Source organism: Protopterus annectens, chromosome 5.part0 (assembly GCF_019279795.1).
Source record: "Protopterus annectens isolate FY-2018-M chromosome 5.part0, PAN1.0, whole genome shotgun sequence".
Taxonomy (NCBI): Eukaryota; Metazoa; Chordata; order Ceratodontiformes; family Protopteridae; genus Protopterus; species Protopterus annectens.
In genome coordinates this window covers 174,953,833-174,969,699 of record NC_056735.1, presented here as the reverse complement: position 1 = coordinate 174,969,699, position 15,867 = coordinate 174,953,833, and the positions used below count along the sequence as shown (strand labels likewise).

General features: G+C 41.2%; 1 protein-coding gene across 1 annotated transcript in view; it reads left to right on the top strand.

Moving 5' to 3' along the window:
- The first annotated feature begins 3,772 nt into the window (after positions 1 to 3,772).
- Positions 3,773 to 15,867, top strand: part of DEUP1 (deuterosome assembly protein 1) — a 427,064-nt gene continuing 414,969 nt past the window's right edge. Inside the window, exon 1 of the mRNA XM_044071821.1 lies at positions 3,773 to 3,943. Within this exon, the coding sequence (XP_043927756.1) occupies positions 3,773 to 3,943 (171 nt within the window). The remainder of the gene's footprint in view (positions 3,944 to 15,867) is intronic.

Below are 15,867 nucleotides of genomic sequence, written 5' to 3'. Positions count from 1 at the left end.
GCCTCCTCCTGAACCCCAAAAAAACAAAATTACAACTCTTTGCTCCTACTCAAAAATCACCACAAATTCACTTCACAATAACCTCTAACAATGAAACTACCATATCCCATGATACTACAACCCGTCTCCTGGGGATAACCATAGACAACAACCTTAGATATGATGACCATATTAACACTAACATAAAGTCTGTCAACAAAAAGCTAAGTTCCCGTTATAGAATCAAACCCTTCCTTACACCAACAGCCAGAACCTCTGTTGCCCAGACCCACCTGATCTCTACCCTGTTCTGTGCTTCTGCCGTTTATATCAATCTTTCTAAAAACAACCTTAACAAACTTGTTACTAGCTATAACAACATAGCCAGATTTGCCTCTGGCAACCCTTTCAGAACCCACCACTGTCTCAACCTCAAACAATTGGGATGGTTAGAGCTGCAGCACCAACTACTCTATCATCAACTTACTATAACCCAAAAGATACTTTACCATCCTAATAATACCTCAATCCTCACTAATCTGACTACCTCTTACAAAAATCTTACAGCTCTTCGCTCAGCTAATAAGCTTCTAGTTTCCACTATTAAATCGAACAACAAAACTAGGGACTCACTTTTCACTAACACAGTGGGAAAAGCCTGGAACCAGCTTCCAAGTGAACTTTCTACTCTCTCTTCCACACATCTGTTTTAAAAAACATCTTAAAGATATCTTAAAACTCATTGGCTTTATCCCTGCACAAACCCTGACTAATTATCCCGTTTACCCATCTTGCTCTCCCTTTACTCCACTTCTCTACTGTACTATGTTGCCTACCTGTCCTAACAATTAAGCTAACCTCAAACCAAGAGGTAGTATGATCTCTGTCCTTGTACAAAAAAATATATAAATATATATATATATATATATATATATATATATATATATCTTTGTATGTTTTTTTCCCTCTCAAATGTTGTTTATTTTCTGTATTTGATCTTAGTTTATTCCCACTAAATGACTCTGTACACATTTATTTCTCTCAAATATTGTTATTGTCTGTATTTGATCACAGCTTAATCCCACTAAATGACACCATACACATTTATCTTAAGTACAATCTATATTTTATATTAATATTGTATAATAAGTTACAGCCTATGCTTAGAGCTTTTCTCCCCGGGCTTCTACTGAAAATGTACATGTATCCAGTTAGACTAGCCCAGTCAACAAATGTAAAATAAAATAAAATAAAATAAATAAATTTATGTGTGTTTGTGTGTGCGAGTGCATGCATGCATGAAAGTGAGAGTGAGATCAATCGAGCCATTATTTTAACACTCGATAAGCAATTCTTTTGATATTTAGTGAGTGAAAAATTAGTGTGTGTGGTGTGCATGTGCGTGTGTGTGTGTGTGTGTGTGTGTGTATGTGTGCACGTGCGCGGGCATGTGTATAATGCTGTTTATGTTTCTGTCTGCATGTGTGAGTGTATGGGTGCTTGTGTGCATGAAAGCAGGTGTGTGTGTGTGTGTGTGTGTGTGTGTGTGTGTGTGTGTGTGTGTGTGAGAGAGAGAGAGATGGCTCAAAAATAGGGACAAATTTTAAATACTGACCTTATAAAATTAGAAAGATGCTATAATCACAGGATTTATGTTAACATGCATTTTCTGAAGAATAGGAAGTCCATACCTGTCACCTCAGGGACACCCCTGATTTTGAATCAAATTTTAGCTCTGCCTCCCTTAATCCATCCTAAAACTGGTGACCTTTGGTGAAAAAGTGGTAAGTTACACATAATAAACAGTGACAATAAATAGGTTCATAGACTGTTTTTTTACTCCAGATAATGTATATTAATTCACGTCTTCCTATTCTGACAATACGTTAAGTTAACTGAACTAATATTTTAGGCGTCCCTGATTACTTCTGTTTTTGTCCCTAGTTCTGTTGATATTTGTCCCTGATTAGTTGAGAGGTATCATAAAGTCTGAAACTCAAATGTAGCTCATTATTCAAAGACTTCAACCCCCTAATAATTTTCCAGCATATACTACAGCAAGTTTGAAACTGTAGGCGGAGGAACTATTTATATTAAAAATATTTAAAAAAAAAAAATATATATATATATATATATTGAAAAAAACTAAACAAAACAAACACACAGCAATTTAACAGGTAGCCCATTCTCTAAGTGCAAAAATGCCCTCCTGGGTGTGTGTTATTGTACAGAGTTGGGCTTCAGAACACCCCTTGGCAGGTGTTATTTACACAATAACACACACCCTGTCTGGCATTATTACTTGCTTATTTCCTGCTTTGATTAAGTTTCCAAACATTAATTCTTGGGACTGTGAAACACTATTGACATGTTTTAATGTGTGATTATCTCCCAATTTATGTTGGCACCTGCCTGCAGACATCTCACCATTAAATAACAAACACCTCTTAAAAAATGTTTGTTTGACCAGTGGTTGAATCATTTTCAGACAGATGCCAAATCCAGAAAAAAACCTATATAATTTTTTTTTCTTCTAGCAGTGGTTGTCAAATACCATCATTTTATGTATAAACTTCTGCATATGCTCTTAGGACCTTAGTTATTAAAATGATTAGTTATCATTGGCATCTGTCCTTCATCAACAAACAGTCAGGCAGCAGTCTCAGATTCCTGCTAACCTCTTACAAAATAGAAAATAGATTATCAATTCTTCCTAACTCCCTTACTGTCTGATAGGTTGCATTCACCACCAGTCACAACATACTACTTACTGTTGTAGGCAAGAATGCAGTCACAACGTATCTGTGCAAATAAGTTTAATATGTTAGCCACCCTATTAGGTGTAAGTAGAGTTAAGTTTAGGGAAGAACACTGTAGTCCCTGATGTGGGATCTTAATTCTCATGAAAGGAGTTTTGCTTGCTTATTTGAACAGTCTTTTAAACAAAGTAGCAAAGGATAGATAACAGTAGTTTGGGGAGAAGTGAAAATGACAGGAATGGACAGAAAAGATCATGAGTGGTGGTCTTGAGAGATAATTGAGAAAACAAGGTATTTGCTTCACATTTGTTATAGCTCCACTCTATAGAACTTTGTTGTATGTTTGGCAGTGTGACTCAATGCACAGTTAATTAAAAATATCTCATTACAATATAGGCTGTGTCAACCCACTAGCAATTTTCTACCAGTCAGTGTTTTTAGGTGTACAAGCTACTGATAACCAGTGTGAGTGAGTGCCTGTAGCCATATAGTTATCCTCATTTCAAGAAAGCTCCATTTAGGAAAAAAAGATATTCTACACAAATCTAAGCATGTCTTATAAACAGGCAAGTGCAGGTTTTGGAACTGCTTTTAGTAAATTTTACTTCAGAATACATCTACTTAAAATTCATTCACTGTGAAGTAGTCCTCTTATTTTTAAAATAAGAATTCTTGTGTCCATGATTAAGTATAAGTTGCATATGATGATGTGTAAACACTTATTTTCAAACCAAGGGGTTTTCTGATATTTTCTAATGCATTTCTGGCTGACAGATCACTGTGCCAGTTTCTACTGGACTTGCTATAGTATGTAATTCTGAGAAGAATGCTTTTAAACAAAATTACTTTGGAACATGGCCGAGATGAAATCACCTCTACTGTCTGTAACAATGACAACTGTAGCAAGTTATCATAAGTTTACTGACCATCCATTAACATACAGCAATATTTCTGGAGATATATGAGGCCCATCATTTATCATTTTCTTTTGATTCTACTTTTAAATCTTACCTTACTCTTTTTTATTTCTTAGAATGTCATCCTGTGAAGCAGAGCTTGAAGACTTAATGCACCAGATTGATATTATGGTAAATCAGAAGAAGTCTGAATGGGAGAACCAGGAGCAGACTTTACTGGCCAGGCTTCATGTGCGAGAACAGGAACTAGTGAACATTCAGCTTTCACTGGATAAAAAGCATCAGGAGGTAGGAAACAAAATTTTATACAGTCCTCTCTATAAATTCAATTCAACAGTTCTGATGTGATCAGTAAAACATATAATGTGAAGTTGTTCAATCTCGCCTTCATTCTTACTGATGGGTTTGGAGCCGATCATCGGCTCCAAGTTGCCCAAATAGCAAAGCTCGAGATCTCAAACAGCTCGAGGCTAAAGTCCTATCCTACAATGCATCACTACATTCCCCAGATCTAATTTGCCACTGCAACTGATCAGGTGTTCTCTACAGCTCTTGGCCATTGGAGAGATAAGTTTACGATTTCTATTGAAAATTTCTTAATAGTTTTTCACAGTTGTTTGTTAGTTAGGACTTAGTAGTATAGTTCTTTGCTCTGGTTGTCCATTTTCGAACTTATATCCCGTTGGATAGTTTTTTCTGTCCCTCTTGGTTGTTAGTTGTAGTTTTGGGCTTGGCCCTGTTTATTCAAGTTGGCCGTTGGCCCTTTTGCTAAAAGTGTTATAGCTCTATCCCAGCCTAGTTAGGCTTGCTGCAGTTTTCTTCATTTTTCTTTGTTAGCCGGTTAGGCTCTAGGCCGTTTTTCTTGGCTGTTTTTTTGTTTTCTTAGCCTGTTAGGCTTTTTGCTAATACAGTAGAAGAGTTATAGCTGCCTTTAATACCTTTAGCCGGTGAGGCTCACTTTTTTTTGGACATAGTTCTGGTTAATTTTGGCTACAAGGTCTGAAAAAGCTAAATCTGGATTTAAGAGGTGCCCCAAATGTAGTCAGAAAATGTCAATTACAGATGGTCATTCTACATGTGTGTACTGTTTGGGTGAGGTGCACTTACAGGAGGTTTGTTCCATTTGTCATGGCTTCAGCTGCAGGGTGTTAGCTGAAAGGAAGCGTAAGCTGGTAGAGCGGGGTTTAATTAAGTCTGCCTTCCAAACAGATTTGGATTCTTTGCCGAGTCAACCAAAACCCTCTTCTCTAGCCTCTTCATCTAGTTTGGCTCTGAAGGGCTTTTCGGTACCAAAGACATCTAAAAAGGCTATGGTCTCAGCTCTAGTGCCATCAGAACTGACCGTTCAGGTTGCTGGTAAGAGCCGGTCCCCAGTTTTGGAACCGGTATCTCCTACGTTGAGGTCCCCGATTCTGGGGTCACTGGCTCCATTGGTGGTCTCCTCTTGGGCTTCCAGACTGTCCAGTTTGGACATGGATCAACTGGTGTGGAGACTTCTACAGGACCCGGCACTTGCTACAATTCTGTCGGTTTCGACTCTAGCAGCTTCGGAACCGACAAAGTCCTCTCCTGTTGTTGTTGCACCTCCTCCGACTTGAACCGAGACATCAGAGCCGGAGGAAGCCAGTCAGTCGTTGACACGCACTTCTGAACTGTTGGTACCGACCACCCTGATATCCTCTGCTCCGGCAGTGGAATCTGGGAGCTGACACTCTTCTGTTGATTCCGGGGGGGGGGGGATGAGTCCTCAGTGTCTTTGGACCCAGGTGCTTTCCTCGCATTGAAGCCATGGGGCCTTTGATGCCATGAAGAGGGCTTTGTACCCTCGGACTTCCACAACTTCTGATATGGCCAACTCCTCCTGAAAAGCGCCTGCTTCTTCTCCGCTTCCACAGGTTCACTGTAAGCGTAGGGACCCAGAGCCTCAGGATGCCCCTTTGGGGGAACCCTGCTCTTCCAAGACCTCTCCAGAGATTCTAACTGAGGAGGTCCCTCGGAAAAGATTATGTAAGAGGAGACATCTGGATTCCCCTCAGGAATCCATCATGTCAGACACCAATTTGGAGGAATCGGAAGGGTTCCCAAGGTCCCCCTCTATGGATATTTCCTTCTGGGATATCCTTGAGATCCTTAAGCAGAGGGGAGACTGGCAGCCCCAAAACCCTACCAAGGACGAATCGGTGTTCCTGAAGGCTTTCGGGTCCCGACCCTCCACTTCATGGGTGTCTCCGCCCTTCGATGAGTTGATGGATCTTTTGTCTCAAATGGTGTGGGAGTCACCAGATTCTATGCAGCCTGTTCCTAGAAGGCCAAACAAGTACATTTCAGCACCCCTTGATAAATCCTTTTTATCTAAACCCATACCTGTTGATGCCATTGTGGTGGTGGCAGCCACTAAAAAAGAGATGTCGGAGACTTCCACATCTGTCCATCCTCCTAATAGACAGTCTAGGATAATGGACAGATTCAGGAAGTGCATGTTCAGTTCTACGACCTTTGCACTTTGGTCATTGAACTACCTGACCCACTTCACATGACTACAGAGAGATCTCCTCAAAGAGCTTGGAGATACTCTCCAGGGTGCAGTTGCTGACTCTGTGGCAGACAAGGTGACATCTCAGCTTGCTACCCTTAATTCCATCGTAAACTCTTCCATGTGCCTTGTGTCTTACGCAGCTGATGGAATGAGTAAGGCTGCGGGTACAGGAATTGCTTTGCAAAGACATTCCTGGATGTACTTATGTTCTTTTGCGGAACCTTTTAAGTCATCGTTTGTGAATGCCCCTTTCGATGGTTCCTCCTTATTTGGACCAAAAATTAAAGAGACCTTCACCAGATGTGAGCAAGATGGTAAGACTCTATCTGCTGTTGGAGTCCATTTTTCTACCCCTACTAGACCTTATCCCAAAGGTCAACGGAGTGGGAAAATGTGGTTCCATAAGACCCAAGGAGCCTTTCCAAACTCACAAGGTGAAGCTTCCTCCAGGGGCAGAGGGGGAGGCAGTGGTGAAAGATGACACTCACATGGCAGAGGGGGTCTGCAGAACCAGGGTGACAGGGATCAGTTCCTTGGGAAACCCTATCAGTGCTCCTGAAAGGAGGTCTGACTGTTCTGCACTGGAGGCAGTCGGGGGATGTTTGTCTTTGTACCTAGGTGCCTGGCTAAATATCTCAGAAGACCGATGGGTACAAAATGTTATATCCAGAGGATATTCCATCCCCTTTCACTCTCTCCCCAGACCAACAAAAGGAATCCCAGATGTTCCACCCAGTCTATGGGATGTAGCATCCGTAGAGGTCCAAAAACTATTGCAAAAAAGAGTCATCCAGCCAGTCCCAGCAGACCAGCAAGGATCCGGAACTTACTCAAGGTTCTTTTTGTTACCAAAGAAGACAGGGGACTGGAGACATATTCTGGATTTCAGCAGACTCAACAAATATGTGGTAAAGATGACGTTCAAGATGGTCACTCTTCAGTCCATTCTCCCATTTTTAGGGATGGACGATTGGATGTGCTCTATAGATCTCCAGGATGCGTACTACCATATCAAAATGGCCAGGCCATCCAGGGATCATCTGCGCTTCCGGCTGGGAGCCAGTCACTTCCAGTTTTGGGCCCTGCCCTTTGGTCTCACTACAGCCCCCAGAGTGTTCACCAAATGCATGGCAGTGGTCATGGCTCACTTGAGACATTCAGGAATCCCAGTGTTTCCTTACTTGGATGACTGGCTCCTTACCGCCCCCACCAGGCATCAGCTTATTCGGGCAAGGGATGCTACCATAGATCTATGCATACAGCTGGGCATTACTATAAATTCAGAAAAGTCTGCTTTATTGCCATTGCAGCGTACAGTCTTTATAGGAGCAGACTTAGACATGGTCAGCTTGTCCCTGAAGCCCCCTCCCAAAAGAGTGATTGTCCTTCAACAAGAAATTGTGGATCTCCTGTCAAAACAAAAAGCACCAGCATCACAGATTCTCAAACTGCTCGGCACTTTGGCAGCAGCGATTATTGCAATACCCCTTGTGAGATCTCACATGCGCATTCTTCACTGGCTGCTATTCACACAATGGACATTTTAGGACTTACCCATGAATCATCTAGTTTTGATTACCGACTCTTGCAAGGATGACCTTCGTTGGTGGCTAACGCCAGAAATGGTGACTATGGGCTGCCCATGTGTTCTCCCCACTCCAGTGGCAACGGTAACCACAGATGCCTCCCTGATCGGGTGGGAGGGGCATTATCAGGGACGGACAGCCCAAGGTACTTGGCAGGCTCACGAGGCTCATTTGAACATAAACGTCCTGGAGATGAGAGCGGTTCTTCTAGCATTGTAGGCCTTTCAAGACTTTCTTCCCTAGTCACAATTGCAATCCATTCGGACAGCATGTCAGTAGTCTGGTACATAAACAAACAAGGAGGAACCAAATCCTAGCCCCTGTTTCGAGAGACTCTGAGATTATGGAAATGGGCAGAGTCCACCCAGCGTTTTCTGATTGCAACGCACATTCCGGGGGAAATCCAACGTAATAGCGGACAGACTCAGCAGAGCTATTCTGCTACCTCATGAGTGGTCTCTCAAGAACGAAATAGCGGAAATGATTTTCCACAGATGGGGCCAGCCTTACTGCGACCTTTTTGCCACCCCCACAAACACCAAGTGTAGCAACTACTTTGCCCTGAACTCTCATCAGGGACAATCCCCGAGGGATGCTCTTGTCCACGATTGGTCTCCGGGACTCCTGTATGCTTTTCCTCCCTTTCCACTGATTCCCAAGGTATTGCAGAAAGCCAGTTTTCTAGGCAGGACACTTATTTTAATTGCCCCATATTGGCCTCATCAAACTTGGTTCCCCTTCCTGAAGCCTCATCTACTGGAGGAGCCTTGAATCCTGGACCCAGTTCTGGATCTGTTGACCCACTCATCAGGAGCTCTTCATCCCTCTCTTCAGTCCATCAAATTGACAGCTTGGCTGCTCCATTTCCCAGAATAGCCAGGTTCCAGAATTTATCAGAAGAGGCACAGCATATCCTATTGTCGTCTCATAAATCTTCAACTAGGAAACTTTACCTCAATAAGTCGAAAAGGTTTTCCATCTGGGCACAACAGAATAACATTGACCCTTTCCTGGCATCTTTATCAGATATATTGGAATTCTGGAAAAAACATAGGAACCAATCCAATGACCACTCTCGGACACAATCAACTTAGCTCTTTCATCCACGTTAATGATGTGAACTTCATCAGAAACGGTTTCTGATGAAGTTCATGTCATTAAAGTGGATGAAAGCGCTAAGTTGATTGTGTCCGAGAGTGGTCATTGGATTGGTTGCTACGTTTTTTTCCAGTTTTTTCATTCAGTGGAGTGGATTTACAATATATTGGAATTCCTAACAAAACTGTTCAATGAAGGAGCTGCAGCAGCAACCATTCAAGTCCAACTTGCTGCTATTTCTAATTTTCATTTAGGTGCATCTGAAAATGGTTTCATGTCTCATAAGCTGGCTAAGGCTTTTTTGAAAGGTACGATGCATTTAAAACCACCAATCAGATCTCCTACTACTCCCTGGAACTTAAATCTAATCTTGTCCAAAATTATTCTCCCACCCTTTGAACCTGCCTCTTCTTGTGAGCTCAAGTATCTTTCTTGGAAGACCATATTCTTGGTGGCTATTACATCAGCACACAGAATTTCGGAATTACAAGTCCTTTCCATTAACCCACTTTACCTAATATTTCATAAAGATAGGGTTTCCCTCAGGACGAATCCATCATTCCTACCCAAAGTATGTTCAGACTTCACACTGAATCAGACAATTGAGTTACCCGTTTTCTTTCCTAATCATTCAAACCAGTTTGAATATATGCTTCACAAACTTGACATGCATTGACAACTTCGCTTCTATTTGGACAGAACAAAAGATCTCAGAAGGGCTGATCAGCATTTTGTCTCCTTCTCAGATTCAAAAAAGGCGCACCTGTCTCCAAAACTACCTTGTTGAAATGGCTCTCTGATTGTATTTCCTTTATCTACAGTGAAGTGGGTATTACATTACATAACAAGGTCAAGGCTCATTCTACAAGGGCGGTTTCTACTTCTGCAGCCTTCCTGACCAGGTTACCTATTGATTCTATTTGTGCAGCTGCCACCTGGTCAAATCCACATACCTTTATATCTCATTACAAAGTGGGCAAGGCCTCTAGGGACAGAGCTTCATTTGGATCTGCTGTCCTGAAACAGGTACTCCCGTGAGCCACCCAAGATTGTGGTGCTGGGGACACTACCCATCAGTAAGAATGAAGGCGAGATTGAACAACTTCACATTAACAAGTTATGTACTTACCATAATGTTCCATGTGAGCTGTTCTTTTCACCTTCATTATTACGACCCCCCCCCCTCCTACCCCCTTCCTATGTCTGGAAGTATGAAAGATACCACTCTGGTTTTGGTTTTCCTGAGGAGTTTCCTTTCACCCTGGATTTTATGATTTCCTTGAAATCTGGGATAGGTTTCTACACTAGTTGGCAGCAAACAAGATCTGGGGAATGTATTGGTGCATTGTGAGATAGGGCTTTGGCCTCGAGCTGTTTGAGACCTCAAGCTTTGCTATTTGACCAACTCGGAGCCGATGATCGGCTCCAAACCCATCAGTAATAATGAAGGCAAGAAGAACAACTCATATGGAACATTATGGTAAGTACATAAGTTCTTATTTCCCTTCTTTCTCATATCAATAGTCTTCTATCATATATTTACACTGTCTGAGTGAAGAAGTCTATGACTTTTTCCAAAAAAGCAGCTGCATTTGCTCTAAATGTTAGTGCCTCCATTGGAATGAGCACCGTAGTGCATTGTGTTTCAGATGTTTCATATAACACAAAAGTGACATTTGAACAGGTGTGACATCTGTTTTCCGTGGTCTATGACAGCCTTCACCTCGTTGCTTTGAAGTGCTAGTAGGAGATCCTATTTGTAGGCCTGTTTACAGAGTACAACAGCCAGGAATGTGAGTCTATCTCAGGCTTACTCTTGCAGCTACATGCTTCAGGAAGACAAGGGGTTCAGCAGAAGAGATGTGAAAATGGTCAATTGCCATGTAGATGATAGTAGTATTAAACAACATCATGGGACTATTGATGTTAGGTAGTGGTCGATTTCTGGTACTCTGGGGGTATCTGCTATATTTGGAGTACAAGCCAAAGGTTTTCCACTAGTACTGGGGGATAGTGTTGGCTATTTTTAATTGGTAACATTTTTGTTGTCTTCAGTGTTACCTTTTTTCTCTAATCTTCTGTGTTTACTATATATGCAATCTTTATAACTCATTAATTATTTTTCATCTAGAGATGATCTTGGATCCCCGTGCCAGTTAACTGATATGCTTAGAGTTGCATACTGTCCAAGTGGATATTGAGGGTAAATCAAGCCATGAACTCCAGGATGAAGGTCATAAGTATCTCAGACCCTTAATGCTCTGTGCTAAACTTCTAGACCCCTTCCCTTCAGACTGGTGTTCATGACACTCTGGAAGACTGTCTTTCTGCTAAACACAAGATCCAGACATACCTGGATGAAGAGGATGAGTGTTGTGATGTTGGTACATATTGTACCATCTCCTTCAGTGTTATGTAATCAGGTGCTTTCCTTACAGAAATATCATTTTCTTGTGTTTTATTTATTTATTGCTTGCAATTTGTTTTATCAGGTGAGAGAATGGTCTAGACCCTTTTCAGTCAAGACTTGGGAACTGAAGACAATACAGTAATAGATACAACATCAGATATTTATAATAGTACAACCTTAGTATGCAAAAACTAAAGCAGGTATATTAAGTAACCTTTAAACATGTATAACATCAATGTACAGTGTAGATTTTCATGGTATAAAATACATTATTTCAGTTAGGAACACAGATGTTTACAGCACAGTTGGCTTGCTGTAACAGAGGTATGAAATACAAATGGAGGTACTAAACTTTATCTAGCACTGTGAAATCAGGTGCAAGTGGTTTCTTTTTACAGGTGTTAGTTCAAGAATGCATTAAAAATAACAGTCCTTCAACATGATGTTCCAATAGAAAATTATCCATGTGCAATGGTCAGTTCCTTTTCTTCTGTGAGAATGGAGAGGAAACATGCCTGTCTAAACAAACTCAGCTTCCATCAAGGGCTAGTATGCCATGAACAACTTTAACTTCTTTAACTTTTGTTTGCAAACGTAGGTGCTTGGACAAAGCTAGAATTTTGAGTTCCAACTCAGACTCTCCATAACCTTTTAAATACTAACCCCCAGACCAGCTAGAAACAGAGCTGTAAAGTTTCCCCAACAAATCCCTGATTTCACATTTTATAACCACTACCCTAAAGTCCTACTATCTTCTTAAGCATTTTTGACTGAGTTTGTTGGAGGATAAATGATACTGTCACTCCTCTCATTCTGTTGTAGTTTTCACTACATGGATTATTTCTGTTAGTCTGCTGATGGGATCAGGTATGATTTTTTTTTCACCTCTTTTTTTCCACTGCCTTGGTCTCTCTCTCTCTCTCTCGCTCTCTGTCTCTTTGCCTCTCTCGCAGGTAGAGTAGGATAGCTGTGACTCCTCACCTGAGTATAGTATTCATCTTTATCCTTTGCCTCTCACTAGTTTAAGTTTTGTAATAAATATATCAGACCTACATCTGTTCCTGTAGTATGAATTATATTTTCACTAGGCATACATTATGATTTTATTATTATTATTATTTTGCTAAAACAGTACATATCCCAGTATGACTCCTTGATGTCAGTCATAATCACTATGGTGCTTCCTGTTGAGAATGTTTTATGTTTGTTTTTATTTATTTATTTTACTGTGGTATTCTCTACTGCGGTCAGGATAGTCAAACTGAAGTAAAGCTATTGCAACATGAAGACCAAGAAAAAGAACAAAAACAAGATGGAAGGCAGGAATATAAAAACAAATGTCACAGTCACAGTGCCTGCAGTTTTTGTTAGAAGATTTCTCCCTTGTCAGGAGTCTGATAACACAGGTACCACACACCACTGAAAACTTTAAGCACAATGGATTCCCTTTAAATGGCTATAAGAAAGATCATTTCTACTATCCTCTAACTGTGCCTGCATCAATCTGCAAGACAGGGAAAAGAGTTTTCTGTTCTGCATTACTTTCTTGTCCACATTACTTCTTAGGAGATACAAGTGGTAATCTTGCAGGCAATATTTGTGTGTGACTGTGAGATATTCTAGGAGCCATGCCTAATAGACATTTAGTCAGAACTGACATTGCTATAACCCATCACAATGTGGAGGTGAATATTTAAAGGTGTCATTTAATGCCAATGCTGTGGCTTTTAGAGTCATGGAACCTTCTGTCCAAATCAGAAAGAAGTCAGTTGCCAATCCAACCCTGCTTTACCAAGGAATTTATTTTCAGCCATGATATATTAGGATTTTTTAGTGCAGCTTTTATCTCCTAAATATCAGATTCGATCTGTTGTGTTATATATGTAGACATAGGAGGCATACCTAGCACTCCTTCCCTGAACACATCTACTTTCCTTACTCAGACTGAATTGTAAGCTAAACTGACACAATATTTAATGAATAAAATGTTAGATGTAGATAGTCTGTACAGTTTAAAGGCTTTTGTGAACCTTCACCATTCATTGCACTCTCAGACTTCCATACGCCCGACATCTATTCCAGAGTTTTGGTTCTCTTCCCACTGTTACTTCTCTGAAGCTGATAATCCTGTTCAGTGTATTAGGCTGTTGTAATGTCACTGTTATTTTGTGCATCTTTTTACTTCTCTAATTTTCTACAGAGATAGCAGCTCTGAAGGTAATTTGACTCATGGCTGAAAAGGACCTCAGGTCCAGCCTGCCTTCCTGGTTAACAATAACTTGAATAAAATAAATTTTTATTTTCATTTTACCCTACTCTTAGACAACGAAAACAGTGAGGGATTCTTTTCCAGTGTCCTTTCTTGTTCTTGTTAGGTGCACTAAAAGATTTTCTCTGTACTTTTGTCTTGTCTCTTCAGGCCACAGTAGGTACAAGAATTATTACAGTATTATAGTATACTTGCAGTGCCAAAATAAATTCAGCATTCGGCCATTTAATAACTGTGGCTATCCTCATCTAAATGATGCAAGCTTGTTGATGAACTGACAAATGATATAGACCTATTTTGTGTGTCTGTGTATATACCAGACTGATAAATGATCAGACTGGTTGTATTACAGTTATGAGATGTCGGAAAAACAATGATACAAAATAGCAAGTATAGTAAAATAACATGGCAGTTTGTTCACAGATATATACAACTGTCTGACACTAGCTTGGTTAGGTTGAATCATGGTCTGAGAAATTTAAAGAATTTCATAAAGTTAATGCCCAGTTCAGAAAATTAAGACAGTTATACTATAAGTGTTACTGTTTATTTCACTAGAGCTTTCTTTTGTCCACTTGCAAAGTAGTTTGGGAAAGTTTGCCAAATTAATATTGTTTTCATATTTTTCTTGTCTTCGCCTCCTATGCACAAGGTACAAGGTTTGATCCTGACCTCTGGCCAATGCCTGTTTGGAGTTTGCACGTTCTCCCTCCCTGTGTCTCTGTGGGTTTCCTCCCACCTCTGAAAAACATGCTGAGTGTTTCCCTCTCAAACTCACCAATGATTGGAGCCATGGGCAGCAGCACAGACTCTATATGGTGCCCTATAGGGGTAGGAGTTGTACAGACCAACCGCTTTGGGCATCTACTGTGGTACACAGTATCCTCAAGATAGGAGAACACGGATCACAGACTACACGCACTGGCAGTGCTAGCCACTTGATGCTGTAAAATATGGCTCTAGGTGATTCAGTCATGTTGAATAATGTTGCCAAAATGAACATGGGTAGTTACTGGTGATAAGTGGGTGGAGGACCCGGCCTACCCCAACCTACACCAGGGACCCATGCTAAAGGTGGGAGGGAGTGTATGGACCCTTATTGGCTAGTGTGTGCCCGCCATACAACCCAACATCCCTGGGTCTGTAAGCTACTGGCCAGCCGGTGTCTAGTTGCTCAGCCTGCGTTACCTGGGATACCTCTGTTGAGCGAATGCTGGATGTAAATCTAATCAACCTGACAAACATGAACTGAGAATTTCTACATTTAATGTAGGTTCACTGACAGGACGCAGCTTGTAAATGGATGGCATGATGATATGGAGGATGCTGGAAATCCTATGTATCCAAGAGAAAGATGGAAGGGCAGTACAGCGAAGCCATTTGGCTTGGGATCCAGAGTCTACTACTCAGGAAGAGGACAGGCTAGAAATGATGTGGGAATTATGGTGAGAGTGAGGCTTCAGAAGGCACTGAGGGACGTCTTCAGAATTAGTAACAGACTCATGGCAATCGGACTCTAGTGTAATGATAAGGCAGTACTCATAATCTCGGCCAATGCCCCACAGCAGGGTTGTGATAGTAAGGATAAGATTGCATTTAGACAGCAGTTGCAGGACCTGCTAGAAAAAGCAGGACAATGAATTGGTGTTGATAATGGGTGACTTGAACATATCGGGACAGGCAGAACACATGAGTGGGGCAACAGGAACAAAGAAAGAGAGAAGACCATTCTAGATTTATGCCTGGCAAATGGATTGATAGTAGCCAACACATAGTTCAGAAACAGAGACAGTCACAAGATCACATACAAGAGTGGCCAACATACAACTCTGGTAGACTTCCTCCTAGTAAGGAAAGGGCACTGGAGTAGAATCAATGACTGCAATGTTATCCCCCGTGAAACAGTCATCCCACAGCACAAACCACTGGTTGCCACAATCGGCTGCAAGTAATGGTCAGAGAAGGCTCTAAGGTCAACAGAGATCAGGCTGAAGACCTGGAAGATGACTGCAGCAAAAGTACAACAGTTCAAGGAATTACTCAGGGCTTTGGCACCACAAAAAAAAGGAGGAAATAGGTGGAGTTGAAGAAGAATGGCAGTGCCTCAAAACAGCAAGTGTGAGAACTACAGAACTGATATGTGGTCGAACTGGGTATGGAAATAAGGTACATAAGGAAAGCTGGTGGTAGAATGCAAAAGTCCAGGATGTCATCAAAAGAAAGAAGGAGTGCAGGAAAGAGTAGGAGACAGAAAAAACTAACCAGGCTATGAAAGAATACTGGTTGACTAACAAAGAAGCTAAGAAAGGAGTT